Source organism: Schistocerca nitens, chromosome 8 (assembly GCF_023898315.1).
Source record: "Schistocerca nitens isolate TAMUIC-IGC-003100 chromosome 8, iqSchNite1.1, whole genome shotgun sequence".
NCBI classification, from domain to species: Eukaryota; Metazoa; Arthropoda; class Insecta; order Orthoptera; family Acrididae; genus Schistocerca; species Schistocerca nitens.
In genome coordinates, this window is record NC_064621.1 from 368046525 (window position 1) to 368073817 (window position 27293).

A 27293-nucleotide genomic window follows, 5' to 3' on the forward strand; every position below is an offset into this window, starting at 1 on the left:
TGATAGGGGCATTATTATTATTATGAGGAATATTATTTTATATTGTGCATGTGAACTATTACTGAATGTATCTGTCAGTTAGAAGTCAAAGCGTTTATTTATAGTCCTAGTCCCTGATCCCACTGAGTAAATATCAAGTGAGAACATTTTCTCTCAGTGAGCACAGGAGTAACGTTGACTTGCAGACTGTGATCGGTATGTTCCCCATCGCTTTCTGGCTGACCGCAAATATAGTTTTCGGGCTCTTGTAAAAGGCGACGATAATTCACCCGCCGTCCCACGATGCCACTTCGTATTGAGCCACTATTTTCTCGTTCTATCAATTTCAGAACACAGATTCATTTAAAGAGTAAAGAGAAAAATTGTTTTTTTAGTATTGCAGGCTTCCTGTCTATTGACGAAGATGACAAATTAGAAGTCGACGACATTGAAATGATGTCTGCAGCTTGTATAAGCATACAAGCGTCACCGCCAACACCACCGTCACCAAGGATACCAAGATCGAAGCCAAATATTTCTAAAGATGATCCAGGACTTTGGCCTGCAGTTTTCAATCCCGAAGTGGTGCGGTATTTGATAGAAAAGCTACCCAAACAAGTTAGAAAGCATTTTTATCCGTGTGACACTTCAGATCGAAGGTTTTCAGCTTACCATTATGAAATGCATTTAGGACATGGCGAGAAGTATCACGAGAATGGCTACTCTAGTCAGATTCGAAAAACGGTGTTTTCTGCTTACGTTGTAATCTTTTCGAAACAAAATACAACAAATTTTGTGAGGGAATTAGTGTCTGGCAGCATTTAATTTTAAACAGACATGACAGAAGTTCGGTGTATTTCAGTGATTATAAAAAATGGATTTAGGTGAATAAGTCTTTAAAAAACGAAAACCAATGTCGACAACGCGCATCAAATACGTGTATATGCTGAGAATTTTATTAAAAGGATTACATAAGTGATTCAGTTTTTGAGTCCACAAAACATGGCGCTTTGTGGAAAGAACAAAAAATTGTATGACTAGAACAATGGCAATTTTTTTTAAATGCGTTGGAACTGGTAGAAAAATTCAATCAAGTATTACCAAAAACATAAGACTTGTGTTGAATGGTACAAGTCTCACGACTGTGCCGACATATCTCAGAGACAAAATAGAAAATGAAATATTTTCTGTACTTGCAACACAAATCCAAAACCACATTTTAAAATTATGCCAAAAACTAGTTTCCAGTTATACTTTACTGTATTCCTGATTATTCACATATCGAAAGAATTAGTGTTGTTATTGGAATCATTAATCTCACCAAACAATTACGACACTTGGAAATAAGGGAGCATTTCTTAGCTTTTGTCCAACTTTTGATGCTACTGGCGCCGGTTTCGACTTCTTTTATTACAGAAGAACTACCAAAACACAATTCTTATGCACATAATATAAGTGGGCAGGTCTACAACAAAGATTCACACATGTATGGTAAAAACTATAGTTTGCAAAAGCGATTGTTGAAGCTAAATCTACCATTTTAACTTTAAAAACCATTCTCTTGGATATTATAGACAAGTAAATAGATCCATAAGAACGTTGCATAATAATTCACCAGAGGTTTATGATGCTTTATGTGAAATAACCAATATTTATAGTTCTGATCAAAACAAAATACGATGCACACTGTCCAACAGACAAAATATGTACATTGTCATCTATTTGCTCAATTTATTTATATAATGATATATTGAGAGATGTAATCTTTGTAAGTAAAATTTTTGAGTCAATTAATGTGAACATGCAGGTCGATATTAGCTGCTATAACAGATTTTTAAAAAAAATTGGTCAGCTGTCGAACTGATGAAAATTTAGAAACAGCTGCCAATAATGCCAAAGAAACTGCTGCCCAATAAAAAATTTGTAGACCCCATAAGGTTTGAAGTTCTGATTTTCTAACAGCGTGAAATTTTTCAGTCTTACCTTTTACTTATTTTAAATGTTAAAATCTAGATACACAGTGATAAGCTACAAAGGTAAAAACGAGAGAAAAATAGCAAGAAATATTTTGCTACTCAGACATAAGAATACAACTTTTTATTTCTTCTACTACAAAGTATTTGAAATAAGTAATATTTGTCGTGATCTTATAAATATGTAACATCGTGAAACATTATGGCTAAAAAACCCAACATACAAAAAATAAAATCCTTCGTCTCTTATAATTTGTATTTAAAATATGTTCGTAAGTACATCTCTATGTATAAATGGCAGTGTCCTGACTGACTGACTGACTGACTTATCCTCGTCCAGCCCAAACCGCTAAGTATAGAAACTTGACATTAGAAGAAGGTGTGAACCTTATAATGTAGACGTCGTTTAACTATCGCGCGTAGTACCACACAGTCTTTCAGATTTCCTGAGAAAGACTTGAGTGCAGTATGACTGGTTAGTGTCAGACATGAAGCTGACAGTGGTCAATCAACTGGCGGAGGGGAGAGAGAGATACTTTAAAGTCGAAAACGAGATGGGCACTGTTTATTTGTAGACTTCATGAGAACTACAATCAGTTGTGAAGATCGTTAGTAGTTTATAATTTGTTCAACTACATTAAATGCTGACAACATGAAACCTTGCAAGTTAAAGAGAGATCTTGAAACCAAACATCCTGAATTAACGGGAAAACAGTTTTTGTCAGCAATTAAATGTTTTTTTGTCTACCCACAAGAATTCTGCTAAAACTACAAATATGACTTCTAAGGCCTTTTAGTCTCTTAACAGCTTTAGCATAGGTTTGCTAAATGCAAGAAACCACACACGGTTGTAGAAACTCTGGTTTTAATAGCAGTGATTGATTCAAATGCTCAAAAGTTGAAAAGTATTCCAATGTCTAATTAAACAAAGCGTAGAAGAATTTTAGACTTCTGATGATTTACTCGAGCAGTTAATCGATAAACTGCGTAACAACTGCTTTGCACTTCAAGTAGACGAAGCGACTGATATTCATAAAATGATAAAGATACTCATTTGATTGCTTACGTTCGTTTCGTTAATGAGTTTAACATTGGAGAGTAATTGCTTTTCTGTGAGCTGATACTGAAAACAGCTACAGCTCGAAGACTTTCTGACATGATCAATACTTTTTTTTAAATGTTCAAGTGTGTATGAATTCCTAAGGGACCAAACTTCTGAGGTCATCGGTTCCACTACTTTTTTCAATCGAAACGGAACGTCATACAATAAGTGCATTGGAGTATACACAGATGGAGTTCGTTCAGTGTCTGGAATTCGTGGTGGATTGCAAGCGAGAGTCGAAGCAGTAGCTCATGATGCAGCACGGACTCATGGCATAATACATCGTGAGGCTCCGCCCGCTAAAGAACTTAACCCGCTCCTTCATGAAATGCTGCAAACGGTTATAGAAACAGTTAATATTATAGCACACTACGCATTAGCCGCCACGCGCTCGCGCGATGTGCAGTGCTGCGTAATGACGGTGTAGTGTCGTGGAAGTCAATCGCTCTCGAGTAGTTCAGCACCTGGCCACCAGGAGCGCTGCGTTCCACGTGCAATTCGTTTCTCCAACCCCACATTTACTCTCACATTTAAAACTGATTTTCTGTTGTTCTATTCGACAACTCTCTGACGCCGTGCTACGAAGTTTTCCAACGTCCTTTCTTATTACAAACTGTAATTGTGTAAGGAGGCTAACGCTTCAGTTGAATCCTTGAGCTATAAGTGGAGAGTAGCCTTATGTGTTGTAATTAATGAAACCTGTTTTTCTGTTCATGAATTTATTATTCCTACCTAAAGAACACTCAGAAGGGTTGGGCAGCATTTCTCCTGTAAGATCTGACAATATTACTAAGGAAAAACCTATGAATTCAACACTCATTAAACTGCTATGTGAGGAGATAGGTGGTGAACACACTTCATTGCTCTTTTTTAGTAGTGCTCGATGGCCTTCAAGGGATAAAGAACTAAAAAGAATATTTTAACTGAGGAATGAGGAATTCTGTGCCTTAAACGAGACTGTTTCGGCAACGGGTATTTTCTATTGAAAATGGCTTACCTGGCTTATAATTTCGAGAAACCAAATATTAAGTGTTAAGGACAGTTCACTTCAAGGTAATCAAGCAACTGTACTATGTTGGAATGAAAAAGTTCATAAAGCATTCGAGCTGTGACAAAACCGAATACAAAATGGAATGCTAGATATGTTTCCCACTGTAGTGTCACTATTAGAGGACACGGAAAATTCGATATTCCCAACGGAGATAAAAGCCTGCCTTCTACATCACCTTGCGACACTAAAAGTTCACTTCGGAAAGTATTTCAGCGACGCTTTTGATACATTCCGTTGGATTAGAAATCCATTCAGAAATTCTCCAGGACAGTCACGTCTAAATAGAGTATAAAAGAGCGAGAACAGTATACTGATCTCACTTGTGATACTTCATTGGCAGTAAATTTAATGAAGTGTCTTTATTAGAGTTTTAGATACGTGTTGGCAAAGAATTCCCAATGATGAGCCAGAGTGCAAGGAAGATCTTGTTCCTTTTGCAACAACATACTTGTGCGTGAGTGGCTTTTCAGCTTTGGTAGTTATAAGGTCGAATTACCATTCAAAGCTAAATGTAAGCCAACAAATTCGAGTGGCTCTTTCTCCTATTACACCATGCCTTAAGAAACTTCCGTCTCAAAACCAGGTTCATCCATCACACTGAACTTCGTGATTTAAATTTTTATTCAGCTTGTGATCCTTGTTTGCTGAATTGTAACCATTGTTCATTTCATAGTTCCTGAAGAAATGAAAACATAATAAAGATTGACAGTTTGTTCCGTATCTTCGTTATAATAATTCATGTAGTTTTGGCTGCTGTTGTGTAAAATCCTTCTGAACTGAATTTGGTAAAACAGAGAATAAGGCAAAGGAAATATGGAAAAATTATTTTTGTTAATAAATTAGGTAGTCGGGCCTGATACTATTTTTCCTCGAGAAGGGAGCCCCAGAGGAAAAACGTTTGAGGCTGCAGGTCTATGCGGAACTGAATAAAACCAATTTCATCGTGCCATACGCGTTATGCTTAAATTTTTTGAAAAGTATCATCAGTAGCCTCCAGTATATACATTTTAATGAGTGTAGTGTTTTGCTTTGTGTTCTAGACACTGTTCTTTCAAGTTAGAAAGAGTTTTTACATTTTCTGATTTTAAATAACGTAATGATAGTCCAAATTTTATCTTACAAGATTTGTGATTGCTGCTCTAGATGTGTGCTTGCTTTGCTACTTTTTACTGCTATTCTTCTGCTTCCAGACTTCGAATTTCGCTAGCACAGTACTGAGTATATGAACACACCTTATCTTCTGTTGCTTTTTGAATTGTGTTGCCAAATAGTAACTATTGTTCCAGTTGTCGAATGGGTGTGGTATTTGTTCTCTGTGTATGTATAAATGTGTGTGTGTGCGTTGCTTTCGTTCGTTGGACGGTTTGGCATCTTTTCCTCGCTATGTATGAGAATTGTGTTCTGAGTATAAATGTGTAGTCTGTGATATTTACTCGTATGTGTTTTTGGTGATAGTGCGATGGTGAACAAAGAATTTAGCCCTGGTGCCGACGCTTAGCCTGCTTCCCGCCAATAGCGTTAACGGAACTGCTGAGCTGAACAATTGTATCCAAACATCGCATAATGAGCTCCAGTTTCAAGAGGCTTTCCTCATGCGCCCTAACATAAATTTGCACTGAAGAGCGAAAGCAACTGGTACACCTGCCTTATATCGTGGGGCCCCCGCGTGCACAAAGAAGTGTGGCAACACGACGTGGCATGAACTTGACTAACGTCTGTTGTAGTGCTGGAGGGAACTGACACCATGAACCCTGCAAAAAAATGGCTCTGAGCACTATGGGACTCAACTGATGTGGTCATAAGTCCCCTAGAACTTAGAACTACTTAAACCTAACTAACCTAAGGACAGCACACAACACCCAGCCATCACGAGGCAGAGAAAATCCCTGACCCCGCCGGGAATCGAACCCGGGAACCCGGGCGTGGGAAGCGAGAACGCTACCGCACGACCACGAGATGAGGGCATGAACCCTGCAGGCCTGGCCAAAATCCATAAGAGTACGAGAGGATGAAGATCACTTCTGAACAGCACGTTGTAAGGCATCCCAGATATGCTCAATAATGTTCATATCTGGGGAATTTTGTGACCAGCGGAACTGTCTAAACACAGAAGAGTGTTCCTTGAGCCACTCAGTACCAATTCTGGAGGTGTGGGGTGTCGCATTATCCTGTTGAAATTGCCCAAGACCGTGGGAATGAACAATTGGCATGAATGGATGCAGGTAATCAGACACGATGCTTACGTTCGTGTCACTTGCTAAAGTTGTATCTAGAGGTATCAGGGGTCCCACATCAGTCCAACCGCAAACTCGCCACACCACTACAGAGCCTCCAACAGCTTGAACAGTCCCCTGCTGACATGCAGGGTCCATAGATTCATGATGTTGATGTTGTGTCCATTCCTGTACACGTCCATTCGATCAAAAATGGTTCAAATGGCTCTGAGCACTATGGGACTTCACATCTGAGGTCATCAGTCCCCTAGAACTTAGAACTACTTAAACGTAACTAACCTAAAGACATCACACACATCCATGCCAAAGGCAGGATTCGAACCTGCGACGTAGCGGTCGCGCGGTTCCAGGCAGAAGCGCCTAGAATCGCTGGGCCATAACGGCTGGCTCTCCATCCGCTCAACACAATATGAAACGAGACTCGTACGACCTGGCAACATGTTTCCAGTCAGTAACAGTCCAATGTCGGTGCTGACGGGCCCAGGCGAGGCGTAAAGCTTTGTGTCATGCAGTCATCAAGGGTACACGAGTGATCCCCCGGCTCCGAAAGCCCATATCGATAGTGTTTCGTTGAATAGTTCGCAAACTTACTCTTGTTGATGCTCCAGCATTGAAATCTGCACCAATTTGTGGAAGGGTTGCACTTCCGTCACGTTGAGCGATTCTCTTCAGTCGTCATTGGTCCCGTTCTTCCAGGATATTTTTCCAGCCGCAGCGATGCCGGAGATTTGATGTTTTACCGGATTCCTGATATTCACGGTACACTCGTGAAATGGTCGTACGGGAAAAACCCCATTTCATCGCTACCTCAGAAATGCTGTGTCCCATCGCTCGTGCGCCCACGTTTAAACTCACTTAAATATTGATAACCTGCCATTGTAGCAGCAGTAACCGATCTCAGAACTGCGCCAGACACTTGCTGCCTTATATAGGCGTTGTCGACCACAGCGCCATATTCTGCCTGTTTACGTATCTCTGTATTTGAATACGGATGCCTATACCAGTGTCTCTGGCGCTCCAGTGTATAATTTGCAAGGTTTCGGTCGAGTACAATCCATAACTGTCTACTAATCAGTAGTTAGACATTTTGCAACAATTCCAGTAATGAGAAATTCAGAAAGTTTTTTTTTCATGTATGATCAGAAGATAAAGACAACCACATACATCTCTCATGTCAGACGGTGTCCTTATACAATTAGCTTTCACTCTGTCTTTCCCATTGTTGGTCTGTAGCGCAATTCGTAGAATGTTTACAGCTACATCGTTTGACTTTTGACGTTCACCACTACTCAATTGGCGCTCGAGCACTAAAGAGAATTTAATATATGGTTCATGAGACTGGATTCAATGTCCTACCTGTTCTTACCTTGTTTACTCTTTAAGAGCGGGCGCGCGCTGCGTTGCAGGCTTGTGGCGGCGCTGCTGGCGGCGTGGGTGTGCGCGGCTGCCGGCGCCGGCCTCTGCCCGCCGGGCTGCCGCTGCTCGCCGGACGGGCTGTCGGCGTCCTGCGCAGACCTGCTGGCGGACCGCCTGCCCCAGGGCTTGGCGCCCACGCTCTCCACGCTCGACGTCTCCCACCACCGGCTGCGCGCCGTCGACAGCCGCACCTTCGCCGACCTGCCGCAGCTGCAGACGCTCGACGTTTCGCGCGGACGCATCACGCAGGTACCTCGCCTTACAACCTCACTATTCACACTTATTTGCTCATGTCTGACAGAATCGTTACCATTCCCTATCTCATTCCTCCATACAATAGCCCATTCCATTAAGGGGGGTAGGACGTCAAACGGGCGGACTTGGAGCAGGAGAGGCGAGAGGCACCACAGGACATTTTAATTTCCACTGTCTATACTTTTACAAATAAATTCATGAAACTTAGTCAGCATGACCAGGAAGCATTCGGGATTCACACTCATATCAGTGGAAGTTTAAAAACATAACAAAATAAATTTTTTTACATGTGAGATTTCATCATTTTTTCGCTTACTATTGGCTGCATTTGTTGTTATAGGTACATTTTTCTTCACAAGTAAGAGACATTCTTTGATGAATTTTGCACAGCATACAGACCATACTTACAGGTGTATGAAACTCTAGAATTTTCCAAATCTATTAAAAACTGTGGCAAAAATTGAGGAACCTAATTATAAAATTTGATTTTTTTCTAAACATAAAGTATAAAACGTAACAGCTCATTCATTTTTTCATAAATTAAATAGATTCTAGAGTTTCAGACACTTGTAAGTATGGTTTGTTTGCTGTGCAAAATTCACCGAACAGTCTCTCTTACTTATGAAGAAAAGTGTACCTATAGCAACAAATGCAGCCAATAGTAAGTGAAAAAATGATGAAATTTCACATGTAAAAAAAATGTTTTGTTATGTTTTTGAACTTCTGCTGCTACGAGTGTGAATCCTGAATCCTTCCTGGTCATGCTGACAAAGTTTTATGAATTTACTTGGAAAAGTATAGACAGTGGAAATTAAAATGTCCTGTGGTGCCTCTCCTGCTCCATGGGCCCGTTTGACGTCCTACCCCCCCCCCCCCCCCCTTAACTTACGAACTAGAGTGCCCTCTACCACCCTCGTGCCGAGACTTACACATCTGCGAAAACTAAGGACTGAAGTGTCCTACACAGGGGATGTTTTCCACCGTGTACAAACTCTAAGGGTTGATCGATGAGAGGATACGGAACAAAATAGGTCTAACGAACTTATGACCAGATATGCATAGTTTCCATGCTAGAGAACGTTTATTCAGTCATAATTTGTTACAGGGACTGCGGTCTAATTCACGCTGTACCATGCAGTCACAGTTATACTATGCATGGATTCCTCTTAGAGTATGGTACTGTTCCTCAAACGTCATGCCCTAGCAACCTCTCCTGCCGTAGTGATTGGTAATGTTGTGTCTGAGTCATTTCTCTTGCTGACACACCTTGTAGTGGATGTGATATAGCGTTGTACACAATGGTTCAGTAATCCAATCGAAAGTTTGCCGACATGGTGTTTACTTAATGGAAAGGCAAATGACAACAGGCGGCGGTTAGCAAGGTTGTATCAGCAGACCTATCGCCGCCGAAGACAACAACAGCATTTAATGTTTGCATTAATGTTTCGCCGTTTGAGACAGGGTTGTTTCAGTAAGCAGAAAATCCCGAAGGACATACCCGAAATGTTCGGAGCACAAGACCTGGAGGAAAATATGGCTAACACTGTGGAAGGCGACCACCGTGCCAGTATGATGCAGTTGGCTCGCCAGTGCAGGATAAGCCAGACGAACGTGTGCAACATTCCCAAGACGTCTGTTATTACCCTTATCACTTACACTGTGTGGAGGGCTTACTAGCGACAGACTTTCCACATCGGGAACAGTTTTATCACTGGTTTCTTCACCAGAGAACCACGATTCTGTGATTTGTGTCATCCATCCTATTCACACATGAGGCCACTCTTACATGGACTAGTATCTTCAACTTTCATAACAGTCATCCGTGGGATAGTATACAGAACTCCTACGGTACGGTGACAGCAGACCATCAGCATCGGTGCAACCGGAATGTGGACAGGGATAATTGACAACGGTATTTTGGGACCAGTCTTCCTTCCACGTCGTCTAACAGGCCGGAACTATCGGCGTTTCTTGCAGGTGACTTTGCCTTCCCTGTTGGCCCCAGACCACTTTGCCGTTAACGCCCGGACACATCTCAGTCGTGTCCTCCCTGATCAATGGACCGGACGAGGGGTCTAGTTGCATGGCCTCCTCGTTCACCAGATCTCAACCCGTGCGATTTGTGGTTATGGCGCCATCTCAAAAAGTATATTGTAAGCGGAGCCCACTCCAGATGTGGAGACACTGGAGCAGTCTATTAATGCTGCCTTTGAAACTGTTTGGATACAGCCTGGCTGATGTGAATGTGTGCGACTAAACATGCCATAGTGCGTACATACATGCATTGAGGCACATGGAAAACATTTTCAACATCTGCTGTAACTGTAGCTGCGTGGTACAGCACAATTTCTGTAACAATGTATGATTGAATAGACCTTCATTAGACCTTTTTTGTTTTGTGTCTTCTCATTGATGAATCCCTAGAGTTTTTACACGGTGGGAAAAATCACGCTCTGTATTTCTTGTGGTCTCCACTCCGAAGACTAGTTTGTTGCAGCTCTCCAAGCTACTGTATCCTGTCCAAGCCTCTTTATCTCTGAATAACTACTGCAACTTACATTCATTTGAATCTGCTAACTGTATTCGTACCTAGGTCTCCCTCTACAAATTTCTCCCTCACACACTCCTTCCATCAACAAAACTACTATTCCTATTCTCCAGGATGCATCCTATCAACCGAGCCTTTCTTTTAGTCCAGTTATGTCGTAACTGTATTTTCCCTCAATTACAGGTTGGAAATAATTAATCTTTCACTAACGAAGCCACCTTAGACAGAAAACTATTTATGGTATGGGTACACATCGTTATAGGAATGATGTTCAGCTAGTGCGCTGCAGAAGTTGTCTTGTTAGTATTGTTAGTGTCATGACTTGCCCTTGCCGTGCGGCGACGTAGGGTTGAAACACAAGCATCTATGAGTACTACAGTTTAAGACAGCCAACATGAGTCTGAATAAAGCGTGCAGAGCTTTCTTCATAGAGCTGATTTATCAAAAATACAGCAATACTGCTGCTGCATTTCTCGAGTATCAGCGCATTAAAGGAATATGGGTAGGTCCTCTTTCGACACCGGAATTGAAGAACATGATTAGAAAGTTCGAATTAACTGGTGATTTGGAAACTGCCCCTGAAAGGCCGACGGCCAATGGCGCCACAAGTTGTTGAAGAATTTACGGTTGCCATGGGTGAGAATGCTGGAGGCAATGTGCGATGTTAAGACAGTGCACGGGCTGTGTTACGACAGATGATGGTCCACCGTTGTTTCGGGTAGCAGTACAGCAATCGCTAGTGCAATTACAGGCTGTTGTGGATGCAGATGGTCGTCGCATTGAACAAGTTTGTAACCTGGAACGTAAACATCGTACGTAATTAGGGAATGTTTCCTCCCCATGTGGAAATTAAAATGTATTTCTTTCAATGCTTTATTCGTTCTTTCTTTTCCCAATGTACATAAAAATGTTTCCACAAAATTTCATTGTCCTACGATCACTCGTATTTCAAGGAGGCTCTCTCAAGTAGCGATTCAGTGCCTCCTCATTAATTACTCGATCTATCCATCTAATCCTCAGCAAACTTCTAGAGCATAACATTTCAAAACCTTCTATTATCTTCTTCCCCAAACCCATTATCATTAGGCTGCCGTTCATAGGACCAGTAGTGGTAGTCAGTTCTGGCGCTCAATAGTGGATGCCACCAATTTTACCAGCCACTTACCTTGTAAATGAAGCCAATAATAGTATTCAACTTTTTCTCATCTTTGGCCGCCAGTTTGTCGTTAGATGTAGTAGAGTATACAGTGTTAAATGTTGCTTGGTGAAAAATATGGAATGTGATAGTCAGTCTGAGGGGGCTTTTGATGAAGTGGTGGCTGAAATTATTGTAGTTTTAAGTGAGGAGGTTAGAACCATTTTAAACCAACATAGAGTGCGGGTAAATGACTGGGTAGGTCGTAGAGAAGCCGTTTGTGCATCAACCACTTTGTTCCATGAACTGTCAATGGGGGACCTTTCAGAATATAAGAGGCAACTGCGAATGAACGTTGAGAGACACTATTATAAGAAATGCAATAACTCCCAAACCAAAACTAGAGGTTACGCTGCGGTATTTACCAAGCGGTGAGTGATTTCAGTCTCTAGCATTATTATTTCACTTGGCAGCCACCAAAATTTCAATATTCTTTCCCGAAGTTCTCCAAACAATTATAAGTGGATTAGAACACTACTTAATGGTGAGTTTTGTTGACATTATGATCTTCAGTCCGAAGACTGGTTTGATGCAGCTCTCCATGCTGCTCTATCCTGGGTGAGCCTCTTCAACTTCGAACAACTACTGCAGCCTATATTTTCCTAAATCTGCTTATTGTATTCATCTCTTGGCCTGCCATTACGATTTCTAGCCCCCACCCCCGCATACTCCCCCCCCCCCCCCCCCCAACGCTAAATTGGTAATCCCTTGATGTCTCAGAATGTGTCCGATCAACCGATCCCTTCTTTTGATCAGATTGTACCACAAATTTCTTGCTCCCGCAAGTACTTATTCATTAGTTATGTGATCGATCCATCTAATCTTCAGCATTCTTCTGTATCACCACATTTCGGAAGCTTCTGTTCTCCTCTTTTTTAAACCGTTGGTCGTCCATGTTTCACTTTCATACATGGCTATACTCCACACAAATACCTCCAGAAAAAACTTCCTAAAACTTAAATCTATATTCGATGTTAAAAAAATTCTCTTCTTCAGAAATACTTTTATTGCCATTGCTAGTCTACATTTTATATCGTGTCTACTTCTACCATTATCAGTTATTTTGCTGCCCAAAGAGCAAAACTCATCTATTACTTAAAGTGTCTCGTTTCCTTATGAGTCCCTTAGCATTGCCTGATTTAATTCAATTACATTTCGTTATACTTGTTTTGCTTTTTTTGATATTTGTGTTATATCCTCCTTTCAGATCACTGTTCATTTCGCTCAACTGCTCTTCCAAGTCCTTTGCTGTCTCTGAGAGAATTACACTGTCATCGGCAAACCTCAGAGTTTTTATTTCTTCTTTCTGAACTCCAATTGCTACTCCACATTTTACTTTGGTTCTCTTTACTGCTTGTTTAGTGTATATATTCAATAACATTGGGGAAAGTCTACAATCCTGTCTCACTCCCTTTTCAACCACTGCCCCCTTTCATGCCCCTCGACACTTATAACTGCCGTCTGTTTTCTGTACATGTCGTAAATAATCTTTCGTATTCCAATCAATATATCAAAGACTTTTTCTAAGTCTACAAATGCTGTAAAAGTACGTTTGCCTTTCGTTAACCTATCATCTAGGATAAGTCATAGGATCAGTATTGCCTCGCGTGTTCTTACATCTCTCCAGAATCTAAATTGACCTTCCTCGAGGTCTTCAATCAGTTTTTCCGTTCTTCTGTAAGGAATTCGTGTTCGTATTTTGCAACCATGTCTTATGAAACTGATAGTTCGGCAGTTTTCGCACCTTCAGCAAGTGCTTTCTTTGGAAGCGAAATTACTGCGGTCTTCTTGAAGTCTGAGGGAATTTCGCCTTGTACACCAGATGGAAGAGTTTTGTCGTGGCTGGTTCTCCCAAAGCTATCAGTACTTCTGAAGGAATGTCGCCTTCTCTCGACTTAGATCTTTCAGAACCTTGTCAAATTCTTCTCACCGTATCATATCTCCCCTCTTATCTTAATTCACGTCCACTTACCCTTCTATAATATTGCTTTAAGTTCACCTCCCTTGTATAGGCACTCTGTATACTCCTTCCACCTTTCAGCTTTCTCTTCGTTGCTTAGGACTAGTTTTCCATCTGAGCTCTTCTCTTTTCTTCAAAGGCTTCTTTAATTTTCCTGTGGGTACTATGTATCTTTCCTTTAGTGCTTCTATATCCTTGTTATTTCTCATTAGCCATTTTGCACTTCTTGTCAATCTCGTTTCTTAGACGCTTGTATTCCCTTCCGCCTGCTTTATGCGCTGCATGTTTATATTTTCTCGTTTCATCAATTAAGTTCAATATCTCTTATGTTATTTAAGGATTTCTACTAGGCCTTATCATTTTACCTATTTGATGCTCTGCTGCCTTCACTGTTTCGTATCTTGGAGCTACCCAATTAATTATGTAAGTTTTGGGCTGATTATTTAATCACTATTATTTAGAAACAAAAAATCTTTATGCATAACCTACTATTATGAAACTTAGACAAGGCAAATAAAAGATTCGTCAGATTTTCTTTTAGTTTTTATAACTGACTCAGAGTTTTCTGTAAACGAAACATTACTTGCTATAAACCTTAACTCTGTCTTTATTTCTGGAGGAGCTACTGTAGTTGTCTGTATACCATATCATCAACCGCGAATAGGTACGGGTTCAAACTGGTAAGATCTTCCACTTCATCTACAGGTGCGAAGATGTACCTCCGTACACTGATGCACAGGTAAATGGTGAAGCCAGCGGCAAGTGTTTTAGATTTACTTTGGTGATAACACTCTGGCATTTTTCTTGCAAGTTTGCAGAGCTTCTGGCAGGAAGCGTTCTCAGTCGGCGAGCAATATGTTTGCCATGCAGCTCATGCTTGTCCATTACTTTTTTTTGAAGACGATGATCTATCCATAGCAATTTTTTGTGATTTCTTAATAGCACTCTCAGCTTTGAAAAGTTTTCAGATACGTCGTTTCTTTGCTATTGGCGTCGCAAACTGGTTCTCTTGCTCCGACATTCCTGTTGCTTTTACTGTGCTCTTAGCAATAAGAAGGCTGTCATCATCCATGTGTTGAGTACCTTGTTCTTCATTTTCTCGACGTTCAGTAAGGATGCTAATGACTTCCTATTGTCCAACATTGTCTTCTTCAGTGGGGCATTTCTGAAAAATACAAACGCGTCGTTACAGAAATTTTACACGGATTTGCAGATTTAAATAGTATAGCGTTCGGTTTTTATATAGATTGACAAGGTTCCGAAAAGTTTCAATAAGTGGAGACAAATACAAGATAGTTTTGAGATCGAATGGAACTTCCCATTGTAAGTAGGCTGTTTAGGTTTTTATTTTGGTAACGCCACGTAGCGCCCTGTATGAAAATCACTGACTGTGTTGTGTGCAGTCTGTGGCTGGTTGGACTCATTGTTGAAATATTCGCTAGTGTAGTGTTGAGCGGTTGGATGTGAACAGCGCGTAATGTTGGGCAGTATGAAGCTAGTCGCCGGCAGTGATGGAGGTACTGGGCAGTTGGAGGTGAGCCGCCAGCAGTGGTTGATGTGGGGAGAGAGATGCCAGAGTTTTGAGAGTTTACTATGAGCGAACGATCTGGACGTGTGTCCGTCAGAAAAAGGAAATTTGTAAAATTGGATGTCACGAACTGATGTATGTACTATGACTTTTGAACACTGTTAAGGTAAATACATTGTTTGTTCTCTATCAAAATCTTTCATTTGCTAACTATGCCTATCAGTAGTTAACGCCTTCAGTAGTTAGAATCTTTTATTTAGCTGGCAGTATTGGCACTCGCTGTATTGCAGTAGTTCGAGTAACGAAGATTTTTGTGAGGTAAGTGATTCATGAAAGGTATAGGTTATGGTTAGTCAGGGCTATTCTTTTGTAGAGATTAACGAAAGTCAGATTGCGGTGCACTAAAATATTGTGTGCCAGCTTAGTGATGATCAGAATAAGTAAAGAGAAAACTGTCTGAGCACGTTGACTTTTGCTCAGCTGTTTGAAAATAAAATAACGAAGAGTTTTTCGAGCACTGTCATTCTTGACATACAAAGGGGAAGTTTCACCATCCTTTTGTGGTGCATTGGATGGTAAACATATAGCCATTAAACGCCAACTGGAAGTCGTGCAGAAATTTACAGTTACAGAGGGGTTTACGGCATAAGAATGTTGGCTGTAATTGATGCCGACTGTAAATTCATTTATGCAGATGTGGGCACAAATGAAGGGCTAATGAGAGAAGTGTGTTTAGGCTATCTACTTTGAAAACAGCCATTGGCGAAAACAGCCTGAATTTCCATCTTGAATACATTGTTGTAGCAAATGGCGCGTTTCCCCTGTTTAGAGATTTGATGAAACCATTCTCAAGAAGAAACTTGTCCTTAGAAGAACACATATTCAGCTACTGGTCGTCAAGCAAGAGCGCAAAGAGTTGTTGACAGCGTATTCGATATATTAGCAACTAGATTTAGAGTATTACGAAAAGACATTTAAGTCAGCTTAAGCGCAGTTTATCTCACTGTGCAAGCTGCATGTTCGATTCGCAACTGGTTACGTACAGGATCGCCATGTATGTACTTTGAAAGTGATCGGCCGAAGACACAGAAACAGGAGTGCTGCTACCAGACTTATGGCGCACACCTGGAATCGAGCAACCGTCCATAAGTAGTGTTCATCCAGATAACATTTAAAGCAGGCATCAGAAAGAAGGAATAAAAGGGCTGCTTCCTTCAACAAAGAAGAACAAGTTTCTTGGCGATTGAAGACCATCGGAATGTAAATTTGGTGGAAGATCTTATCTACCTTTGTACAACGATTTAGCTATTTTACTCATGTAAAATTGGAATTTTAACGTTTTCTAATAAATGGATCAATCTCGAGATATGGAAGCTTGTAAATAATTTTTAGTAAATAATCAATAAAAAACAAATTAGTCATCAAATTATTAAAAAAATTTCATTTTATCATTATTTTGCTTGCTTTGGGAAATACAATTAAACATTTCCATGTGTTAAAAATTCTAAAATTCTAAAAAGCCAATTTTTAGTTGTCTTTATATTTAGTAATTTTTTAAGACATGTACTTACAATAGGATACGTTAACTTACCAAATATGATTGAGAGTCTGACACCATAGAAACACGGTACACAATAAAACATCCGTTTAGATATGCTGGGGACAGGTATTTTTCTAGCATACGTAAACAGATATGCTATTGTGTAACGTGTTTGTATGATGTAACAAGCATCTGTGAGCAATATGTTTATGGACATGACCTTTTGGACAAGGTGCTTTATGTTTTTAAATACTTTACGAACCATAAACGTTTATAATGTGCTGAATTTTATCCACTTGACATCTTGTATGTGATGTTCAGCGTAAAATGAACGTGTTTTACAGCAAAAATATTGAAATGTTTAGCGCTGAAGGAGGAACATGTAGAGAAGGTTGCAACATGATTTTTGAGAGGTGATGATTAAAACTGTATGGCTACCCGTGGTCTAAGGGTCCCTGGCCTTCACCTCTTCCCTGGCACGTAGAGCATGCGGGAACCCCCGTGCTGTCCATGGGTCGGATTCCAGGTGGGCCACACTAGCAAACTACAAAACATAGTCTGATTAATTTTAAAAAGGGGGCTAGCGTCTTCGATTAGTAATCAAAATATCCTCTGTCCAGTATTCGAATCCCGCCACTGCATAAACTTTGATTAATAATCAGCATTGGTGGCCAAAGTCTTCCGGCATAAGAACTTACCCTCGTCCTGCCAACGGTCTTTTAAAAAATGGCGGAGGAGCGGACAGAGATTCGGGGCACTTTCTTGTCCTAGGGGTGGGAAACTGTCCCTAAAGGCCGATGAATCAGCAGTGATCAACGGCATGAGGATGCAGAAGGGAATGGAAACCACTGCATTAAAGACACGTAACGTGTATCCAGAGGACATGTGGCCTGTAATTGAAAAGTGTCATGATGATCGCTCCATTGGCGAGAGATTTCGGAATAGTCCCCATTCGGAAATCCCGGAGGGGACTGCCAAGGGGGATCTGACATGGGAAAAAGATTGAATAATCAACGAAAGGATAACGTTCTACGAATTGGGGCATGGAATGTCAGAAGCTTGAACGTAGTCGGGAAAGCAGAAAATCATAAAAGGGAAATACAAAGGCTCAATCTAGATATAGCAGGGTTCAGTGAAGTGAAATGGAAAGAAAACAAGGATTTCTGCTTAGATGAGTATAGGTTAATATCAACAGCAGCAGAAAGTGGTATAACGGGAGTAGGATTCGTTATGAATAGGAAGGCAGGGCAGAGAGTGTGTTACTGTGAACAGTTCAGTGATACGGTTGTTCTTATCAGAATCGACAGCAAACCAACACCGACAACGATAGTTCAAGTATATATGCCGACGTCGCAAGCTGAAGATGAAGAGAATGAGAAAGTATATGAGGATATTGAAAGGGTAATACAGTACATAAAGGGAGACGAAAATCTAATAGTCATGGAAGAGTGGAATGCAGTTGTAGGGGAAGGAGTAGAAGAAAAGGTTACAGGAGAATGTGGGCCTGGGACAAGGAATGAGAAAGGAGAAAGACTAATTGAGTTCTGTAACAAGTTTCAGCTAGTAATAGCGAGTACTCTGCTCAAGAATGAGGAGGTATACTTGCAAAAGGCCGGGTAATACGGGAAGATTTCAGTAAGATTACATCATGGCAAGACAGAGATTCCGAAATCAGATACTGGATTTTAAGGCGTACCCAACAGCAGTTATAGACTCCGATCACAATGCAGTAATGATGAAGAGTAGGCTGAAGTTTAATAGATTCGTCAGGAAGAATCCATACTCAAAGAAGTGGGATGCGAAGATACTAAGGAATGACGAGATCCGTTTGAAGTTCTCTAACGCTGTAGATACAGTAATAAAGAATAGTCCAATAGGCAGTACAGATGAAGAGGCAGTCACTCCGAAGATGGCCGGACGATACGCGGCCGAAATATCAGTGGAGGAAATTTTATTTGCGCAGCTGCATGCCCGAAATTTAATGGACTATTCATTACGCCGCGAGAAGTTGAAAATGCACAACAGAAGATATACTTAATTTGATCGATGAAAGGAGGAAGTACAAAAATGCTACGGGAAATTCAGGAATACAGAAATACAAGTTGCTGAGGAATGAAATCAATAGGAAATGCAGCGAAGCTAAAATGAAATGGCTCCATGAAAAATTTGAAGAAACCGAAAAAGAAATTATTGTCGGAAGGACAGACTCTGCATACAGGAAAGTCAAAACAACCTTCGGTGACATTAAAAGCAAGTGTGGTAACATTAAGAGTGCAATGGGAATTCCAATGCTAAATGCAGAGGAGAGAGCGGATAGGTGGAAAGAATACATTGAAAGCCTCTATGAGGGGGAAGATTTGTATGATGTGATAGAACAGGAAACGAGAGTCGATTTAGAAGAAATAGGGGATCCAGTACTGGAATCAGAATTGAAAAGGGCTTTGGAGGACTTAAGATCAACTAAGGCAGAAGGGATAGATAACATTCCATCAGAATTTCTTAAATCATTGGGGTTAGTGGCAACAAAACGACTATGCACGTTGGTGTCTAGAATGTATGAGTCTCGCGACATACCATCTGACTTTCGGAAAAATATCATCCACACAATTCCGAAGACTGAAAGAGCTGACAAGTACGAGAATTATCGCACAATCAGCTTAACAGCTCATGCATCCAAGTTGCTGACAAGAATAATGTACAGAAGAATGGAATAGAAAATTGAGAATGTGCTAGATGACGATAAGTTTGGGTTTGGAAAAGGTTAAGGCTCTAGAGAGGCAATTCTGACGTTGCGGTTGATAATGGAAGCACGACTAAAGAAAAATCAAGACGCTTTCACAGGATTGTCGACCTGGAAAAAGCCTTCAACAAAGTAAAATGGTGCAAGATGTTCCAAATTCTTGGAAAAATAGAGGTGAGATATAGGGAGAGACGGGTAATATACAGTATGTACAAGAGCCAAGAGAGAATAATAAGAGTGGTCGACCAAGAACAAAGTGCTCGGATTAAAAAGGGTGTAAGACAGGAATGTAGTTTTCCCCGGTACTGTTCAATCTATACATCGAAGAAGCAGTGATGGAAATAAAAGAAAGTTTCAGGACTGGAATTAAAATTCAAGTTAAAACGATATTAATGATGACATTGCTATCCTGAATGAAAGTGAAGAAGAGTTGCATGATCTGCTAAACACGATGAAAAATCTAATGAGTACAGAATATGAACTGAGAGTAAATCGAAGAAAGAAGAAAGTAATGAGATACAGCGGAAATAACAGCGAGAAACTTAACGTCAGGATTGATGGTCACGAAGTAGATGAAGTTAAGGAATTCTGCTACTTAGGCAGTTAAAATTACAGTGACGGGACTGAGCAAGGAGGACATCAAAAGCGGACAAGCAATGGCAAAAAGGGCAGCATTCCTGGCTAAGAGAAGTCTACTAGTATCAAACATAAGCCTTAATTTGAGGAAGAAATTTCTAAGAATGTACGTATGGAGTACAGCATTGTATTATAGTGAAACATGGACTGTGGGAAAACCGGAGCAGACGAGAATCGAAGCATTTGAGATGTGGTGCTACAGACGAATTTTGAAAATTAGGTGGACTGAAAAGGTAAGGAATGAGGAGGTTCTAAGCAGAATAAGAGAGGAAAGTAATATGTGGAAAACACTGATAAAGAGAAGGGTTAGGATGATATGACATCTGTTAAGACATGAGGGAATGACTTCCATGGTACTAGAGGGAAATGTAGAGAGTAAAAACTGTAGAGGAAGAGAGAGATTGGAATACATCCACGAAATAATTGAGGACGTGGTTGCAAGTACTCCTCTGAGATGAAGAGGTTGGCACAGGAGAGGAATTCGTGGCTGGCAGCATCAAACCAGTCACAAGACTGATAAAAAGAAAATAAAAAAATTGCTGCCCGTCGTCCTCATTATATTGAGGATTAGTTTTGTTGGGAATTTCAGATCCTCACCAACCTACTACACTTTTCCGCATACTCACCATTCAGCGCCTTGTACAACTGCACTATTCTCAGCAACCCATATGCATAGAGGTTCTCCATCTGGAAAGTGAACCAGTTGACAACTGTGGTTTTGAGATCCTCATGGTCCACAAGCCATTGTTGGCATATCAGCGTCTCGTCACCAGTAACAATGTCGTAAAAGAAATCATCTTCATATATTCGATTTCAGCCCAGAGATGCTCATCCGATTGACATTATTTCCTCTTTGCGATGGTTGAAAAACATTTTCGGTGCCCATCTTGCACGCAGTTTTCAGTACCCTAGCATTTCCGTGACGCGTCGACATGAAGAAATTCAGTAGCCACAGGACCCATCGTTAATCTTCGATCAGGTAGCAGATTATATTTGACATGTTGCATGCGATGATTATGAGGTTATTGCAATCTCTACTGATGTATAAACGTCGAGACATCACAATTGTAGCAGTCTTCTCAATAGTTACGATCGTAGAAGCCCGTCTCTGGCTTTGTTCGACGTATTCTTGTTGGGGAGATTTGAGATGGACTCCAAGAGTCTAGCAGCAGTACGCTCAATTAGTAGCCCTAGCGTCTTCTAACTAGGTTATTTTACAGATGCACTGCGCTTTCTCCCAACAAATTAAATTCTTCTGAGTTCAAGTGTACATGTCATTACTAGACCTAGATATTGAAAGGACATGATATACTCCAGAATTTACAACTAATGTTGAAACGAGACACTTTGAGGTTATTTCTCTTCATTATTGGCGCTAACTTCAATATGACTGTATTAAAAGAAATACTGCTCATTTCTGCATTTCCTTACAGTCCTTCAACGAATATACTTTCTGACACAATTGCAAAACTAATCAAACAATATTGACATTACACTGACCCTACGTAAGTTTTCGGGTGCTTCTATCAGACTTCCGTGGGCTACACTTGATGTAATATGCTTTTGCAAAAATACGTGCCTAGCTATGCAGTTTATACGACGACGTCCTGAAAAGTAATCCTTCCGAATTTCTTATATGAATACTCTTAAAACTTTTTAATTAAAAAGCGTTATTAACATTTTACACCTTTAATTTTTAACTCTACATATTTATTTCTCAACATAGTCGTCCTGGCGACGAACACACTTCTCCCAACGATTGACCAGTTTGTTAATACCGTGACTGGAGAATGTCTGACTTTGTCGACGGAGCCACAAATTCCCCTCCGCTTGCACCGCTTCATCACTATCAAAGAGAAGTACTCGAAAGTGTTATTTAAGCTTTGGAAACTGATGAAAAGCAGATGGGGGCAAGTCGGGATTATAAGGAGGAAGATCAAAGACAGGGAACTCAAGGGGTTAGATTGCTGCAGACGTCGCAGCACTCGTGTGTGGTCAGGTATTGTCATGCTGAAGGTGAATCTACTCCATGTGTGGACGAACTCTTCGAATTCGAAACTCGATTACGTTGCGTGCCGGAATGTTATTCGCCACAATTCGGAACCCTCCAGTGGCAGAAGGCTGCAAATATGTAGACACGAAGAATAAAAAAATGGTTCAAATGGCTCTGAGCACTATGGGACTTAACATCTGAGGTCATCAGTCCCCTAGAACTTAGAACTACTTAAACCTAACTAACCTAAGGACATCACACACATCCACGCCCGAGGCAGGTTTCGAACCTGCGACCGTATCAGTCGCGCGGTTCCGGACTGCAGCGCCTAGAACCGCGTGGCCACCGTGGTCGGCACGAAGAATAAAGAGGGAGACTGTTAATAATGTTTGTGATATTTAAAGAGCTATAAGACTTTTCACGTGAAAAATTCTGAGGCATTACTTTTCAGCATGCCCTCGTACTTGCATAAACGTGCCATCCATTAGGAATGCATGCAGGATTCCATCAATTTATCAGCTACGGAAATATTTAAACTTAATATCTCAGTGCGATCCCTAGAATCAGAAAAGAAATAGACTTGCAGTTTCTGTAAGAAATTAAAATCGATTTCTGTATAGATCCTGAGGCAGTTAAAAGAAATAGACTTGCAGTTTCTGTAAGAAATTAAAATCGGTTTCTGTATAGATCCTGAGGCAGTTTAAGGAGAAAATCAAAGCTTATAATATTACTTTTAACTGTTATTTGCTTATGTATGTCTTTTCCGTTTTCATCATGTAGCACGGACAATACATACCACAATTTCTGCTGTAAAGTAAGAGTAGTAATACAATACATATTAAATGTGGAGTTACATTGTAATGATTGTATTTTGAAGAAGCCTACTCTTTTTTTTTTTTGCTGGATTTCTCTTTGCATGAGTATAAGCGAAGATTACTCGTAAATAGTCAAAAATAAAGTTACGTAATTAAATTTTTTGCAGGTACACATTCAAACCCTCGCGGCACAGTACCGTAGCACACTGCTAGAGGAGGCAGAACAAGAGGGTGCAGCCCATCGTTAAAGATGAGTATCGTGCGATGATTCGTTTTCTGCATTTCAAGGAGAACAACGCTGCAACAAGCCATGCTGAGTAGGTGTAAGTGTACGGCAACAATGCTCCATTACATGACACAGCGGTTACGTGACGGAGACTTCCATTGTGGTCAAACAACTCTGAATGATGAAGAACGAAGTGCTGAATCATTCATCTGTCAAGAACAGAGGATCGCAAGAGAAGTGGAGGCCTCGGTGGTCGAAGACCAGCTTATCACAACCGTCTCGGTAGTGGAGAAAGTGAAAATGGATTGGTGAAGCAATTTTCAACATTTTGCTGGCTATTCAGAAGAAGATGTAAGTCACCGCCGGCTGGGGGCCGCTACTTCTCACACCCATTCAAAAGGCCCAGCGAACCAAGGTAGCAGCAGAAATGTTGTAGCTGCGTCTGACCAGTCAAGTTGACATCTTCAGCGGACTAATCACCATGGAAGAGTACTGGGGATGTATCAGTCTGATCCTGAGACAAAGGAGCAGACCAATCAGTGGGTGTATCTGCTGGGTAATTTTTGAGATGGCCGACAGAATATGATCGTAAGGGACAAATCGTCACAGGAGAGTACTATTGTAAACTCATAATGAGATTGTGAGAGGCTGTCAGGACGGAGCATCGTGGGAAGCAGTCCAAGGGGGCCCTTCTGCTCCACAAAAACGCCCCAGCTTATTTCGCATGGAACGTAGTCACACATGCTGCATATTTGGGCTATCAAATTTTTCTTCAGCCCCTTTTTCTCTTGACATGGGTTCCAGTTACTTCTACTTCTTTCCTGGGATGAAGAAACCATGTCTTGGCAGGCATTTCCAGAATAAAAGTAACATTATTTTCCTGCACAGACGAAAAAATAGTTCAAAAGCTCTAAGCACTATGAGATTTATCATCTGAGGTCATCAGTCCCCTAGCCTTGGAACTACTTAAACCTAACTAACCTAAGGACATCACACACATCAATGCCCGAGGCAGGGATTCGAACCTACGACCGTAGCAGTCGCGCGGTTCCGGACTGAAGCGCCTAGAACCGCTCGGTCATAGCGGCCGGCTGCACAGCCGAAATTCAGACTCTGCTAAGTCATCCATCTTTGACAAATGTGTCGCACTGAAGGGTGAATATGTACAAAAGGATTAACTTCATCATCCGCTCTAATGATAGGAACCCGATTTTTCTGAGGTGATCATTAAAACTTCATAACTAGCCAGCGTAGAACAGGAAAGAAAGAATTGTTTGTGGCACAGTGTCCACCAGCTTCCGCGGCAAGTGCATAACGTAAGTTTGAGGAAGGCTGCGGTTACACATCCCGACATCGAATGGGTCGTTAGGAAAACGCTCCAGTAAGAAAATTTTAGACACCCGACTACAGACAAGAGTGGCAACGCATGCGGACACGGCCCGGTAGTTGCTAGTTTGAATTCCAGAGCTAGTACCAATTTTCATCGTCAACATATCACCGACAAGAGGGGAGTCAATTTCAGTTCATATGCCATAAATGACCGAACGACTTCAGGCTGGGGACACAGGTGAGGTTATACCATCTGTCACATCCCTTTGAGTGACGCAGAAATATCCAAATATCTGTTGAGAAATTCACATGCTCCTCGGCACTTATGAATGACACGAGTGTGAAAGATTCTTAGAGCTGAAGACTACGTCCCATTGCTAGCATTATCCAGACATATGTCAAGTCTGTCTTAAATCTCAATACACGACGAAAGCTGTGCCACATAACTTACTCGAATAGCGCCAGTAGAATAAAAATTCGTATATTACACATTATAATGGTCTTGATCACAATATTATCTTGTAACTAGATACCAGCCCCCGTACCCAAGGTCACTAACGCGTGATTGTGCGACAGCGCAGGACTCGTAGGTAAGGCGAGTCCAATGAAATTTTCACTCCAATATTTGGCCGGCAAGGGGAGGAGAGCTGACGGCGAAAAGTTGTCAACAGTCTTAGCGCCAGTACCCAGGGTTAAATTACAAATCTTTTTACAGTGTCACTTGAAGTGAGGGCTTGTGAAACTGTTCATGGTGATCCAGCCATAGGATGGAGCCGTTAGGTCCGGCAGCCTACTTGTTGTTATTCGAGAGGAGTAGGATATGTGCCGGCACTGGGTTTTCACCCTACCCCCTCTTTAATCATTACACCGCACAAACATAACACTATGCTATACACACATCCAGTACACTCGCCTACACTATCCCAATAGACATGCGACACAACTCTCACATATCCCCAGGGAGTGGGGTCAATGTGCGCTGAGGAAGAGCACCCTTTCCGACAGGTGGCTGAACTCACCCTGTGGGATATGCCAGCCAACAATGTCATACGGCAGTTGCATTTTACTAAATGATGCTAACCCAGTCCGTTTAAAACAGCGCAACCTCATTCGTTTCATCCCTAGTAAAATGCTGTTTCACGAAGAATTTAATTAACTAATGTACGAAGCTAATCAGACTCGGTTCGTTCGATTCTTAATGCCGATCACTGCAAACACTACACACCATGATGTAACAGTACATACATTATCAGCTGACTTCAAGACATTGACAACAATATTTAGCTTACTGCAACTTCCATTTGCTACTCCGAAAATGTGAATCAACACACCTCCATGACGAGTGAGGTTTGGAGCTCAGAAAGATGGTAAGACGTTAGTATTATCCACTGAACTAAAGGTTTCCAGAAAAGAAAAGAAAATTATAGTTCTAAAATGTGATGTGACATGAAACAGATATTTCAAACAGCGACATACTTACAAAAAGCATTTCATCCCTTATTTCACACCCTTAGGAGTGGAATTTCAGACAATTACTTATTGAACGATGCCTACAGTATAAGGTCCACACCTTCTCCAAACTTCAGTTTCTATCCTTAGTGGTTTAGGCTGGGCGATCAAGAGTCAGTGAATCAGTCTGACCCTCTTTCACCCCATTGGGGTTGAATTTTGGAAAACAGTGGAACATTTGTGTTTTCATCTCTAATCGAGACGCCAAACACCAATTTTCAAAGATTTAGTTTTAAAAATGCTTTCGCAATGAAATATTTTCATAAAACGTTTCACCCTCTATTTCACACCCTTAGCGGTTGAGTTTCCAAAAACAGTGACTTGCGTATGTTTTGTTTCAAGCAGAGAAACCAAACACAAATTTTCATAGATTTAGCTTCAAAAGTGCTTGCACAATGAAATATTTTGATAAAAACTTTCATCCCTCGTTTCACCCCCAGAGTGGTTGACACATGTATTTTTTATTTCTAATTGAGAAGCCAAATTTAAATGTTCTAGATTTACTTTTAAAACGCTTATATAATAAAATATTTTCGCATAAAATTTCATCCCATATTTCACCCCCTTAGGTGTTCAGTTTCCAAAAACACTGAAACAAGAATTTTTTCATCTATAACAGAGAAGTCAAATAACAATGTTCATGGATGTAGCTTTAAAAATACCTCATTAGTTCTTTAATAATGACATATCTTCAAAAAATGATTTCAGCCCTCTTTCATCCCTATAGGATTATATTTCCAAAAATGCTGAAACACGAGTTTCTTTATTTCTGACCAAGAAGCCATATACCAATCATCGTAGTTTTAGCTTCAAAATTTCCTTAATAGCGACATTTAAAAGAAGCACCTTCTTCCCTTGTTTCACTCCCTTGCTTGGAATTTCGAAAAATCCCTTTCTAAATGACGCCTATAGTATAAGATCCACAGCTACTCCAAGTTTCAGGTTTCTACCGCAAGCTGTTTGGACTGGGCTATGATGAGTCAGTCAGTCAGTCAGACAGGACATTACCTTTTAGATACAGAGATTGACCAACTGTAAATATATTTGACGATTCATTTGCTTTTTCTAGAAGAAGTTTTCCAGTTCTGTCTGCGAATACAGTATTGCTGTTAGAATCGAAGATATATTTTCGATGATTGACACTATTTGGGAAGTCATTCGTGTATATCACGAACAGCATTGGTCCCAAGATGCTACCCTGAGGAAATCCTATATTCCAGAATGAAATTTTCACTCTGCAGCGGAGTGTGCGCTGATATGAAAC

General features: G+C 40.8%; 1 protein-coding gene across 1 annotated transcript in view; it reads left to right on the forward strand.

Annotated features, from left to right (window-relative positions):
- LOC126198616 (uncharacterized) overlaps positions 1–27293 on the forward strand; it is a 79915-nt gene that overhangs the window by 31430 nt on the left and 21192 nt on the right. The window contains exon 2 of the mRNA XM_049935070.1: positions 7746–8004. Coding sequence (XP_049791027.1) covers positions 7746–8004 — 259 coding nt within the window. The remainder of the gene's footprint in view (positions 1–7745; positions 8005–27293) is intronic.